The following is a 14,974-nucleotide window of genomic DNA, read 5'->3' on the forward strand; positions in this document are numbered from 1 at the left end:
CCCTAGGTCCAAAATGGGGTATAAGCATGGAAAAGAAGCAGCATCATTAATCACTGACGTATCTGGAGAGAACCTCCGATGAATCTGCAGACTCTGTTTGCAGGAATCATCTTTTCTGTCATACGCTATGGTGCTATGTGTTAGTTGGAGGTTGGGGAGTTAAAAAAGCAACTGGGAGAAGGCTAAGAAAAAGATACATTAAGTGAAGGAACATCCTGGGAGATTTCTAGTTGCAGGAGAAGGCAGTACCTGTTGGTGGAGTCTATAGGAATATGAGAGAGATTTGTGGATAAACAAATGGCTAAGCAATACAAATTCTAGAGTCATATAAAGTTTTGTGTAAGTTTCCTTCCTAATAGTTCGGTAAAACTTAGAATATGCCAATCAAATTAATTAAACAAAATTTAATGCAACATATTTGGAGAAACCCAATATGTGGCAATACAGAATATCACTAAGGATGAACTGATGATGGATGGATGGGCAGATGGATGAAGGATGCCACATGAAAAAGCTAGGATAGGGAAGAGGAAAAGCATAATATATTTGAACTGTTTCTTGAACTATCCATATTCCCAGTTTTTTTTTTGATTAATAGTAATTGCTTACACTTTTATTTTTATTTATTTTTATTTTTTTAATAATAGATTTATTTTTTATTGGTGTTCAATTATCCAACATACAGAATAACACCCAGTGCTCATCCCACCAAGTGCCCCCCTCAGTGCCCGCCACCCAGTCACTCCCACCGCCCCCTCCTCTTCCACCACCCCTATTTCGTTTCCCAGTTAGGAGTCTTCCACGTTCTGTCTCCCTTTCTGATATTTCCTACCCATTTCTTCTCCTTTACCCTCTATTCCCTTTCACTATTATTTATATTCCCTAAATGAATGAGACCATATAATGTTTGTCCTTCTCCGATTGACTTATTTCATTCAGCATAATACCCTCCAGTTCCATCCACATTGAAGCAAATGGTGGGTATTTGTGCTTACACTTTTAAAGCTCTTTTATATCTATCTTTCAATTGTGATACATGAATAAAAGCAATTAACAAGACTAATGAGCTAGAAATGAAAGTGAAATTATGTATATAAAAAGCCCTGAGGTTCCATAAGAATTTTTCAAGCCTCTTTTGATCATAATAATCTAATTGGATTAGATTTCTTGGGCTATTTAAACCATCAGCCATCATGAGCTACTACAGTAAATTCAAAGAATTAAGAAACTTACTAGGTGTTTAGCTGTCTAGCTAGCCTCAGCTTTAATAGCACATAAGTTTTAAGATATTGAACTGCTTTCAGTTCTATATTTTAACTGATATGTAGAATGTAGAACTACAGATGTAGATGTTGTAGTCCCACCCATATCAGGCTCCCTGCATGGAGCCTGCTTCTCCCTCTGCCAGTGTCTCTGACTCTCTCTCTCTGAATAAATAAATAAAATATTTTTAAAAATGTACAATAAATTGTTAATCTTGAAAGCCCCAACCAGCAACAAGTGTTTCTACTTGAATTAAACTTAAAACCATTATTAAAGGTTTCAAATTCTCTTAAACACAGAGAGCAATTTCCACCAATAGAGATTGGTGTAGATGTTGACTGAGCTTCAGTTCCTCCATCTGTAAAGCTGGATAAGGTGATCTTTAAGAATTCTTCCAACTCTCAATTTCCATTTCTCAATTATTTTAGTTAAATCACACAGAATGCACCAAATGATTCGGATTGTACATTCATTTCTTCTTAAAGAATGCAAAAAACACAATGCAGTATTAGTGACAAAAATCTTCAAATAATGGAATTTATACTTTTCAACTACTTGAGGAGTTATGTCTTTTAGCTAGGATTCAGTAACTGGAGAGTTCTTTTGAAAATATTTTACTCATCCTAACTTTTTCTTTTTAAATGAGAAAATGAAAACCCATAAAGATGAACAGCTAGCATGAGGTCACACAGCTAGAATTAGAGTTGGCACCAGTATACTGGTCTTCTCTTCCTAGTCCAGAGTCTTGCACAGTACTTTCCATTCCAAAGCTCATCCTGAATGTTCCCTGATGATGCTGATGCAATTTCTGACCAAGACCTACAGCTGGACTTTATGAATATTGCGTGGGCATTTAAGATGCAGTTATTTGCATTGAGAAAATATCTTAATATGCCACAGCTGCTCATTCATATGCATAAAGTTATGTAGATGTTGATTTAAAGAAAGAAATATAGCTTGCATTGAAAGTAAGCTTCTTGTATATTGTATGTTTTTTCATTTCTGGGAACCTTTAGGTATAGAAATTGTCTACATTTTTTCAGAGGGTAAATTGTGTATTCATTTTAAGTTTTCATCACATCTTTGACCTTATAAAGAAATAGACATGGTGTCCAACTCTGGCTTAAGCCTGTGACTTAATTCAGAATAGTAACTCTGGAAAAGATCAGAGTTTCACATCATTCTGAGAAGAATGAGTGCTTTTCTTTCTGAATTAGTTTCACAATTTAAAAGGAGTAAAAAAGATTACTGAACTGAACTTCTGCTTTAAAATATAATAAGTTACTTAAAGAAATTTTAAAGTGATGCCTTACTGACTTTCTTTTGGTCTGTAAAGTCATCTATCAGGATGAAGTTCAATCTTACCTCATCTTAACTCAGTGCTTCCTTATTCACTTGCAGGAGAGGCCATAATGAAAGGGAATGAAGCCTAAATAGGTTCATTGTTTCACTAGATGAGAAGTTCTAGCAAGATTTATGAATGTGTTTGATAATCTGTATTTAGAGGGGGAGGTATAGGCTAGGGAGAGGTGAATGACACATGAACTTCTTAGATCCCCTGTAGCCTCACCTGTCTTTAGTAAAACCACCGAGGGATGACCAATCGTTAACTCATGCCAGAAATCAAACCTAGTGATGCTGCCTTATGTGACATCGCCCTGTACTCTAGGCGAGGGACTCCAACCCAGAGTGACAAGCCACAGTTTTTGCAGGGTCCTCAAGGATTCTAGTGCAGCACTTCTCAAACTAATGTACACATAAATAACTTATGGATCTTGATAAAATGTAGACTCTGACTTAGGAGGATGGAGTTCGGGCTTGAGATTGTGCATTTCTATCAGCTCCCAATTGGTATCTATGCTGCTGGTTCAAAAACCATACTTGGTAGACCAAGACTTTCGAATAATTCCTTTCTTCCCCTACCTTCTGGCAAGCCTTACTCCCTGATTTCATTGAGATCTCTACTGAAATATGAAGTCATTAACTAGGCCTTCTCTGCTCACCATATATTTTTATGTTATCACTTTTACCTTTCTTCCTATTTATTTATATTACCTATCATCATCTAACAAATTTAATATTTATTTGAGAGGGACTTTTGTTTCACTGCTTTATCATCTCCTGAGAACATTGAGTGGGGCATAGTAAGTGTTCAGTAAAAATATCCATTAACTGAATACATGTATAAATGAACAACATGGCCAATCTGCCACAACTCCATAAACCAGACCAAATTTATTTGGTCTCCAGACAATAATTAACTCTGTCCATCAGGCTTTTCTTTCAAGGAACTCAAGTAGTCTGTTAAGAGATAAAAGATGGATTGTATGGAAGTATTAAATAACTATATTGTACATGAGAAACTAATAATACACTGTATGTTAACTAATGGGAATTTGAATAAATTTTTTTTTAAAAGGTGGACAAAATCAGACCTCTCCCACTGTCTACTCAAGTTCCCGCTTGCTGATAGGAACCCCCATTGACCTCTTCTTCTCTACTTGCAGGCCCTTCTGAAGCCTTTACAATATCCAAAACAATGCTCCAAGTGGTCAGATTACACTTAAGAGGATATTAGTGATTGTTATAGGAATATCTTGGCAATTAAATGTCTCTATTTTGTGCTTTATCAAACAATTTATATTATTCACTTCATTCTCATAGTACTATCTTGTACTTTGTGATTTCAACATTAGTCAGTGATCTCATAGTAAATATAGGTATTATTACATATTGAGAAGGCAGCAAATGCTATAAAGGTTTGCCCCAGTCTGATTCAGAGAGAAATGCTGTGTTAGACTCTTTTGGACAAATGCATAATTTGGTTATAATCAATGACTTTTTTAAGGTTTATTTATTTGTTTGAGAGAGAGAGACAGAGACAGAGACAGAGAGAGAGAATGAGTGGGAGGGGCAGAGAGAGAGAGAGAATCTCCAGCAGACTGAGAATGGAGCCTGATGTGGGGGCCTGATCTTGTGATCCTGAGATCATGACCTCAACTGACTGAGCCAAGAGTGAGATACTCAACTGACTAAGCCACCCAGGCACCCTCAACGACTTATAAAATTCTTCAGTGGTGTTAAAGTTGAATTTTGGAACTTTAAAAAAAATGTTAGAAGTTTAATCATCTTTGTGTTATATTACAGAATAATAGCTGTAGATTTTCCTCAATGCAGGGGAAAAGATGTTTATTCACTAGGGTCACTTTTTTTTTTTGTAATAAAAAAAGGTACCACCTAAAAACTTCATCAACACTAAATATCCAGTCTGGGGATTCATTTACCATTTTCTGCATCTAATATCAAAACTCCAGGCAATTCATTTAATATTCATTCAGCAAATACTTCTTAAACACTTACTATTAATTATTTGCCAACACACTGAAGATATTATACTGCACTTCTAAAACAAATGGAGATCCATTCAATAACTCTTTAATAAAGTATGGTCAAATTCATATTAAGCAAATTCTCATAGGACATAAAATGAGTGATAAATAAGTTCTTGCCCTCTAGAAGCGTACCTGAGTGGGGAAATGTGCAAAACATGTTAAGGGACACACAAACTATCTGAATACAGGTCTGGAGAGCTCAGAGAAAGAATAAATCAACACTTACTTAACAGATAAAAGATGGCATCATAGTGGAATTGACATCTGTAGGTCCTCAAAATGGGATCCTACTAAGAAAATGGAATTCCAGGAGAAGAACTCACATAAGCAAAGGCCCAGAAACATGACTGTTCAGGACCAAATGTTGAGGAGCAGAAAGCAGTCCTATGTAGCAGTGGGAGGATAAAAAAGGCTGGTGAGTGATGATGGTGGAGTTAGTGGGAAGGGAGCATGGAGGTTGGCTGGGACCATATTGTGAAGGGCATGGAGTTTGTGCACAGGTACCTTGGGGTCATATCTTTCAGAACAGTAATTCTGACAGTGACGAGGAAGATGGCTGGAGAGGGATAGGAAAGGGATATATATATATATATATATATATATATAATTAGACTTATTTTTTTACAAGAATTAACTTCCCATATTGCTTAAGTAGAGTTATTTCTTAAGTATCAGATACATAACCCCCTTAAAAAAAGAAATAGAGAAAATAACTTCATTATTCTCTTCCTATTATCAATACAATACACATTAGTTTCCAAGTAGCTGTGATAGAAAGTAGATTATTCATGGTATAAATGAATCAGAATCATACCACCAAAAGAAACATTGTTTGCATGTTACTCTTCACATTTGGCTTTAATTTTACTACCTGGAACTAGACATTGAATACAATTTGATGATGGATAGAGTAATTTAGACAACTGGGGCCAAGATCATTTTAGGCAGAAGTGAGTATAACAACTTTGGCCTTACTTTGTACAGTGAAACTTGGCAAGGAAGACATTTATTGTTACGTTATGTTAATTCTAAATAATTTATAATTATTCCAATAATGTGCTAAGTCTTATGAAAGACACAGTTGGAAACTGTTTTCATATTTTGCAATACACATTTGTTTAGCACTTTTTTCTTTGAGTCAAAAATGAAAATATTCAAGTAGTAAAACTGAATCAGCCCTCCAATTTTCAATTATTTTCAAGTGGAAACTCAAGTGCTAAAGAGTGGTAAATTATATTCACTAGTTCAGCAACTCTTTAAGAAATACCAATAATATGTACACCACTAAAAATTGAATTATTAGTGAACAAAATATAGGTTTTGTGCTTGCACACACAGAGCTCACAATCATTTTTAGTTTAGCAAGATATTTTTTTTCTCCCTGCTTTTCAGAATAGAAATTTCACCCATTTTTAAAAGTCTAGCTCCATTTCCCCATTTCCATGAAGTACTCTTGTACTGTTCTGACTCCTGCCTGCATGGTTTATCCCTTCTCTGACAGTCCATAATTTTCAGAGATGGTGTCATTATTTTGCAATTTTGGTCCTATGTCATCAGGAAATGATCTCTATTAAATGTATCTAAGTCCTTTCTTCTCAATTAGATTAAAAAAATTCCTTAAAGACAAAGACTTACAATGTGGTTAAGCACCAAATTTTCTGAATATCTAGTAATATTAAGGAAGGAATCTAGTATATTCCTGATAAAAGCACTCGAATGTAACTTAAAAACTTATTTACTGGAAGCCTGGTTCTTGGTCACACCAAAAGAGATGTCAATAAAATTTGTCTTAGCACAGACACCTCACAATACTGGTGCAAATGAAGGGCCTCTGATAAGAATTTCCTAATGACTCTTACTTTTCACTTGTTGTTTTCAAGATAAATTGCTCATTATTTCTTAAATATGTGGTATAGTTTAAATGTCCCTAAATGACCTAAACAACAACCCAATCAGTTTTCCATTTCAAACAATAGTTAAATTAAGGCTCAGTTATACATTAAATTTACAAAGGGAGAAAGATGATTGCTTGATGTTACATTACCACATTTCCAACTGATTTAATGCTGTGACAAATTAGAATAGACTATTAAAATAGGAAGTTCTATGAATCCTATCTCTACTTTGGCATTTTGAAATAAGCTGCTTGTTTTCATTTACAGATTTCTTTAGAAGCACTTTGAAAATCTATTTGCATGATTTTTAGGACGTGTTTTGAACAGGCATCTTCACAAAGTACAGCAGAGTATCCAAACTAAGTATACTGTTAAAAGGAAACAAAAGCTGTAGGAAGCTTAAGATGAAGATTTATGTGATAGGACTATGACATACTTGTTCTCTCATATAACCCTTATGAGTTTAAAATCACTCTGTTCAAGGTCATTTGAATGGCTATCTTTACTACCAAGGGCTTCTAATTGGTGTAATTGGTGTTTGAGATGAATTTTTTCAAAAATAGGAAAACAGCCTGGGATATTTATGCCATGTGCCAGATTATGGTGAAAGGTATGCACTTTGAGACTGAATGAAAACAGCTACAAAGAATATGGAAAAATCCCATGGAAAAGTTCTTATTCTATATGAAGTAGAATTTGCTCATCAAATTATGCTAACCCAGATGTTTTTATTTTCTGTTTTACAATGGATACTTTGGGGGCCAATTTATTCCTATTAGAAGACATGTCTACTAATTTTTAAGAATAGAAAGACTCAAAACTGTCTGGGAAGAACATTTTCCCCTGGTGCTGTCATCATTCATCTTTGACAACACAAATCCCTTCTTTCCCAGATCTCTGGCCATACTGGGTGAGGCCAATAGGAGAAAGTATTTAATACATTTTTTAATAACTCAATTGCAAATTCTAATTCTAAAGGCATGCAAAATAAATATAACATTCCAAAGACATATGGCAGAGTGTTTTATTTTCACGTGAAATATGTGGTTGGCCACCATTACGGTAAAATCTAAGATGCCACAGGCAAGACACAAACCTCAGCCTTCTAAAGAACAACAGACCAACTGACATTAAGAAAGAATCACTTTACAAGGTCAAAGAAACTCTTCATACCCCTATGCAAAAAGGCTCTCCCTTAATGGCATCTTGTACTTTCATGTTTATCTGTTTAATAGTCCTGTCTGCTAGCCATGTGGACCAAGGGTAATTAACTACATTTCTTAAAGACAGAAACCACATTCCTCTGCTTTATGTAAAAAGTCTAGCCCACTGTAGCGTGCTTAACTGAATTTCATTAGCAAAAGGGAGTAATCTACATACAAATTTGCAGAAAAATAAACTACATAACAGGTAATGCCCAGGCTGTCTCATTGAACCTTATTCTGATCATAGAAATAGATGTTGAAACACACCAAAGAGTAGGGTATGACTAATGCAATTTAGGATATCTTATCAAGTCTCAGTTGGTTAATTCAATTTATGACATCTCACCAAGTTTCAGAGTTTACAGGAGTATATTACAAATACTATAGCAGAAAGAACGAGAAAAAAAAAAATCCACATCACGGACAACCAAAAATCATGTTAGTGTTAAGAAGAATTAATGCCACAAAGAGAGAATATGGTCCACTGATTATGTCTGTTTCTCTCTCCTCTTCCTGCTTCTGAAGGGATTCAGGACATCCACCCTCCCCCACCAAATGTGCCACTCTGGCATGGGGATTTTGACCTGAAGGCAATCTCAAAACCCTACAGACTCAAGAGAAACTTTTGCCCCTCCTATAAATACACAGAAGAATCTCACTCGGGGGTCTTTCCCAGAACAAAGGTTATTAGCAGAGATAAATTTTATCTGAGTGACCCATCTGTATGGCAAGGCAAACATCTCATTACCAAACATCTGTTCTTCTTATGGCTCTGTGAGCGCACTCCTTTCCTCTGAAGCCCCAGACCCCAGCCTGCTTCTTAGTTCAAGATGACATATCTACCTTATTTTGCCTGTCTGTGTGGATTCCCCATACATCTGCCATGAAATCTGATTTTCTCCTATTAATCTGTCTCATGTCAATTTGATGTTTAGTCCACATTAATTCTTTTGATAGTATCCATTGCTGACCAAATATGTATACCAGATTAGAACATAAATAAAAAAGCTGATGCTAGGTTTTATTTTATTTTTTTCAAATTCATTTTTCAAACAAGACTTTCTAACTGATGTTTTCCTTGGAAGATTAAGGGTAATGAAGCCTCATGTTCTTTGAACATGGGGCACCCATTTTTCAGGATAGTTAAATTTTTTTTTTTCAGGATAGTTAAAAAAAAAACCCTAATTGGTGGAGATTGGTTAATACAGGTGATCAGAAATGTGGGCACACATTCACAAAGAAATATATGGGAACATTGTAAGCCTGGGTTCTCACTGACCTTCAGGTTGATATTGTGCTATAATGGTCACCGTCTGTCCAGCCCCCTTCAGTGCAGCGGCAGCCTGTTCATGCGATGCTCCACGGAGGTCAATGCCATTCACCTGAAAGAGGAAGCCAGAGAATTTTGGTATTTTGAAAGGCATATTACTCTGATAGAAGAAAAACGTTTCCCCAAACTGAGAAGCTGTCAAAGATTATGTCACCTGCCCCAAAACCCCTTCTGTCCTCCCAAGGCATTTGAGTGTTACTTAGAAAGTTTCAGGCTCTTGACAACGTTCAGTTAGCAAAGACATGAAATTTCATCTTGTGGCATTTATAGCATGTCTGCCTGGGCTGAAACTGTGTCTATGCATGTCTACAATAATTTTAGTGTGTGCATTTAATATGTCTCTGTGAGTTTCCTAGATTTCTGGGGTGGATGTGAGCCTTCAAAATTAGAGGAAAACAGGATAATAAGGAGAGACACATGTAATGTACATAGACGAGTATGTGCTGACAGATTAATATATTCAGATGAGGTTCTGAGTAGACTATATGAAATGTGGCTGGCTACCCGCCAAATCCCTCTTCTTGGTCATGTGCCTGGTCCTGTCATCCTCAGCTTGGTTAGACAGCCCTGAGCCTTGTTCCAAAATAAACTTGACTGCCCCATTTCTCACGTACAATTCCAGAATGAATTCTGACAAAATGAAATAAAGAATGCCTGGAGTTTATGTTGCTGTTGCTAACTCCCATTTTGGGGCTGATGCCAAAAGAGAAACAGAACATCTAAAAAACAAGCATAAAACTCTGCTGGGAGGGAAAAATCATTCTGAAGTCAAATTTAATGAGAAGTAAAAGCTAAAATCTTTCTCAAATCAATTTATTCTAAGTCAACATAACATAATTACTGAGTGCTTTCCAATGACAGGGCTCTGTTTCTGCCCCAGGAGAGGGACCATGGGTGGAAAACAAAGGTGAACAAGGCAAGCCCTTAAGAAGCTTTTCTGCTTCCACTGAACACATAGTAATTCCACTTTTCTAACCTACATAGACCTAGTTTTTTGCAGTTGAAACCAGAAATCTGCTTCCTTTTATTACAGAGAGGTTGGCTACCATGGATGAAAAATTAAAAATAACAACAACAACAACTTGACCAGACACATGTAAAATATAAAATCTTATTTTGCCTTTTATCGATCCTCTTAGACAATGACACTGGATGGTGGATAGTGAGTTGCCACTGTTTCCCTGTCAGGCCTGGAATATATGTAATCTTTAATTCCACATCCTAGTCTTCTCATAATAACTTTGTGCCTCTTCCCTGGCTTTCTATTCTGGTGAACTCCTTACTGAAATCATTGAGGACATGGTAACATCAAGAAGTCCCCTGAGCTGGGTGTGGCCTGACTGTGCCACTCACCAGCTGAATGACTGTGCTTTTGCCTCCTAAGACTCAATACTCTTCTGCCTCAGAGGGAAGTGACTGGGAGGCTCTTTGAGTCTAAAGACGCTTTGAACTACTGAATTCCGGATTCACTTGAACTACAGAATTCCGGATTCACTTGTTAGTAGATGACAGTCATTTCAGAGACTGTCTAGGCACGGATGAGTCATAATATGACTCAGACAGCTGGAAGAGACAGGAAAAGTAATTAGATGTAGGCTCTTGCCTGCAGGAAGCTAAATGCACAAACTCTGTGGGCCAAATAATCTCTTCTCTTGTCAAACAATTAGGGTTAATATCTTATTAAAAAATAATATATGATCATGGTAAATGAATTCTAGTGTTTTAGAAAAGTATCTAAGGAAAAGTAAAAAAAATCCCCTCATCATCTTTACTCTCAGAAGCACCCAATGCTAGCAGTTTTTTGTGTATACTTTTTAGAAATCTACTATATGTGTATGCATGCTCATAACTTTATTTCTGTTTCTTTATATATTTTAATATATCACCACATCTTTATTTAAGTGAGTAGGATCATATACATAAATATATATATATTTTTTTCTATAACTTGTTTCTGTTTTGCTTTTCATTTAACAATATATCTTGGACACCTTCCATATCAGCTCATACCATTTTACCTTTTTAACAGGAGCCCAGGAATCCATGGTATTGATAGACCAGCATTTTTTGCAATAGGATTCCTATCATTGTAAGGTTGTAAGGTTGTGTCCAGCTTTTTGTTACTACAAACACTTATGAAGGTGTTTCTGAAGGGCAAATTCCCTAGAAAGATACTTTCTAAATCAACGGGTACATGTATTATTAGATTCTTTTAATTTGTTCTTGTATGTTTTTAACATAATTATTTATTCACAAAACAACCAGACACTCATAAAGGAATAAGCAAAAAGAAAAAGGCCAGAATCTTCTTGCCCAAATAATGTATTGATATAAAAAATAAAATTAATGTATGTACATAATGCACATACATGAAAATTAAAGCAATATGAAAGGCATAAAAATAAAACGATCCCCCTAATTCTTATTATTAAGGATAAACATTTTGATGGCTTCTTATATATACTACCAATTATTTTTGTTATGAACATAAGCAGGTTTATCAATAAAACTTTAAAATTTTATACAAATAAGATATTATAGGTATATTTTTTATACTTTTATCTTTTCCACTTACTAATATATCTTAGAGAACTTTCTTCATTCATATATTCCTATACAGTGTCTCATCCCTTTTGATAACTATGTTCTATTATGCAACATAAATTTATTTTAACAGTGTAGCTTTGGTGGCCCCTTCGATTGTTACAGTATTTTGCTATTCTAAACAATGCTGCAATAAATACCATGTAATATTAAGTTGTTGGGTAAAGGGTATGAAGTGTTAAATTTTGATGCTATTGCCAAGTTGTCTCCAAAAATGTATATTCCCAGAAATAAAATATGATTGACTTTCCTCAGTCTTGTAGAAATTGCATATCCTGCAATATTTGACCTTTGCCATTCTGATATGTACACAATTGTATTTTTCACTTTTACCTTTCTAAGAATTATGAAGTTAAGCATCTTTTTATGTGTTTGCTAATTATTTGCATTTCTTTTTGCATAAAATGGCAATTTTCTTATTTCACCTATTTTTTATTTGAATAGTTTTTAAAAATATTTATTTATTTATGAGAGAGAGAGTCGGGAGAAAGGGCAGAGGGACAAGGAGAGAAACAGAGTCCCTTTGCTGAGCGTGAAGCCCAATGAAAGGCTTGGTTCCAGGACTGTGAGATCACGACCTGAGCCAAAATCAAGAATTGGATGCTTAACTGACTGTGCCACCCAGGTGTCCCTGTTTAGTTTGTTCTTTTAAATATTTATCTGCCTATTAAGAATATTAGTGTTTCATCTCAGATAACTATTGCAAATATTCTTATTAGTTTGGTATTTGTATTTTGTATTATTGTATTGTAACTGTTAACTTTTTCTTGGTATGCTATTTCTTGCCATACAGAAGTTTAAAATGTTTGATACAATTACATTTATCCCCCTTTTTTTCCATTTTAGCTTTTGAGTTTTATATCTACCCCTCTCCAATAAACTTAACAAACTACCCATATTTTCTTCTAGTACAAACAGAGTTTAATTTTTAGCCACTCAATCTTTGATCTACTGGAAGACAGTTTAGTGGGTTTTTTTAAAAGATTTATTAATTTATTTATTCATGAGAGACACACACACAAAGAGAGAGAGAGAGAGAGAGAGAGAGAGAGAAAGAGGCAGAGACACAAGCAGAGGGAGAAACAGGCTCCAAGTAGGGAGCCCAACATGGGACTCGATTCTGGTCTCCAGGATCACACCCTGGGTTGAAGGTGGCGCTAAACCACTGAGCCACCTGGGCTGCCCCCAGTTTAGTGTTTGATATGAGAACCAGCTGAACAACCACACTTTCTCAGACCTTTCCTTTATAGTATCAAATTTCTACGTAAAATCTTTTAATATTCTAACATTCCTCTGAAATTTTCTCAATGCACTAAGAGGAACATTGAAAAGTGGGAAGGAACAGAAGATTTGGAATCAGAGAACTGGGTTTGAATTCTGAGTTGACTAGTTATATCTAAATAACTTGGGAAAGTCAATTAACTTCTTCAAATCTCAGCGTTCTCACCTATGAAATGGGCATAATATCTACCTCTCTATCAGGACTGTTGCATAAAATAAATGAGAAAATATCTGTAAAGCTGTTAACATAGACCTTGGTACAAACAGGCATTCAGCCAAAAGTATCTATTATTGCTGTATTTTTTCAGAGCTGTGATTACAAGTGATGAAATAAAATCTAATGGAAATTAGTTAATACAAAATATAACATATGAGTTCCCTTTTTTTTTATGAACACAGAATTTCAGTACTGGAATGAAGTATGAAATGACCTTAGAAACTTGTTCATCCAGCACTTAGACATTAGAACATTAAAGTCATTCTCATAGGAGAAGGGACCTGCCCAAAGTCATATCAGAGTTAGCATAGTGTTGGACCAGCCTTGGTCTTTTCTCGTTCAGCTGAGACTTCTTCCCACTATAGCAGATGTGCCCTACTATGGTTGCATGCTCATTTTCTACTGGGCCAATACTAACCGATTCTTGCTATTATCCTGAACAATACCACACTACCCAGGTACCTACTGATTTTCTTCCAGATTTTAGCAAACATACTCTCCTTCAGTCAAATTCTTCAAGGTCACTTTGACTCTTATTTCCATCCCTGAGCTTTTGAGTTTTTACCAGTAATTGTTGCTCAGATAGGATTTTTAGATGCATTCAAAAATAGCTTACATCATTGATATGACATTTTTTTAAACCAATGTTTTTAAAAATTTATTTATTTATTTTAGAGAGGGAGAGCATGAGTGGAGGAAGGGCAGAGGAAGAGGAAGAGAATCTCAAGCAGAATCGCTTCCAAGCATAAAGCCTGATCGGGGGGCCTAATCCCATGACTCTGAGATCATGACCTAAGCAGAAACCAAGAGTCGGGTGCCTAACTGACTGAGCCACCTAGATACCACAGAGAGGGAGAGAGAATCTTGAGCAGACTCCACACCAAGCATGAAGCCTGACTTGGGGCTTTGTCCCATGACCCTGAGATCACGACCTGAGCTGAAACCAAGAGTTGGACATTTAATTGACTGCACTACCTAGGTGTCCCTGACAGGACATTTTAAAATACCAAGTGTGACAGAACCTCATATATTTATTGTTTTTATTTTTCTACTGCAACCTGGTTTAAACACCATGACCCAGTTTATAATGATTAGATTATGCCAAGCTGAAGCCAAAGCTTTGGGCAGGCTAGAGAAATTCCATCTATTGCTGTATATGTATACACCTTTCACTGAATCATACAAAGAAAATAAATTCTATTTGTTATGACATCCTTTTCATAACCATGTTGGTAATCAATAGAGATTTTAGCACTTCTAGTTGATTCAAGTAGTTGTAGGTTTTATTCAGATGCTAATGTAAAGGTGAACAGTGCACCATGTCCAGAGTTAATCTTTCCTCTGTTTTTAAAAGATGAATATTATGTTGGCTACCTTAACCACTAGGTCTCCTGGCCTGGGGCTCCAGAGGTTATCTGCGTAAATGACTCTATATTTTCCAGAAAATTTTATCTATTTTTTACTATTCTAAAAAGAATGATATCAAAATCAGAGAATTTCAGAAATGAGGAGAGCCCGTTTGCATGTATGTATGCCTTTAAGCCAATTCAGCCACATTACATATTCTTATATCCTTGTCTCCCATCCTGTTGACCTTTTTATTTCTTTAATTTAGGCATATCTATATCTTTGCACATGCTATTTTCTCTATCTGGAACATCATTTTTCATCTCTTCTTCACCTGGAAAACTTCTCTCAGTTCTTAAAGATTCAGTCTGAATGGACTACAGATTGTGCTTACTTGTGAACTCCTCATGGTAGGAGTTCATTTATTGGAACTTGTGTCC

General features: G+C 35.7%; 1 protein-coding gene across 47 annotated transcripts in view; it reads right to left on the reverse strand.

The window, feature by feature from the left end:
* The window catches only part of DLG2 (discs large MAGUK scaffold protein 2), a 1,531,179-nt gene that overhangs the window by 296,400 nt on the left and 1,219,805 nt on the right, over nt 1-14,974 (reverse strand). For all 47 annotated transcript variants that reach the window (XM_072726063.1, XM_072726058.1, XM_072726052.1 and 44 more), the window contains one exon: nt 9,035-9,137. In XM_072726063.1, coding sequence (XP_072582164.1) covers nt 9,035-9,137 — 103 coding nt within the window. The remainder of the gene's footprint in view (nt 1-9,034; nt 9,138-14,974) is intronic.

This window comes from Vulpes vulpes, chromosome 11, assembly GCF_048418805.1.
Source record: "Vulpes vulpes isolate BD-2025 chromosome 11, VulVul3, whole genome shotgun sequence".
Lineage (NCBI taxonomy): Eukaryota > Metazoa > Chordata > Mammalia > Carnivora > Canidae > Vulpes > Vulpes vulpes.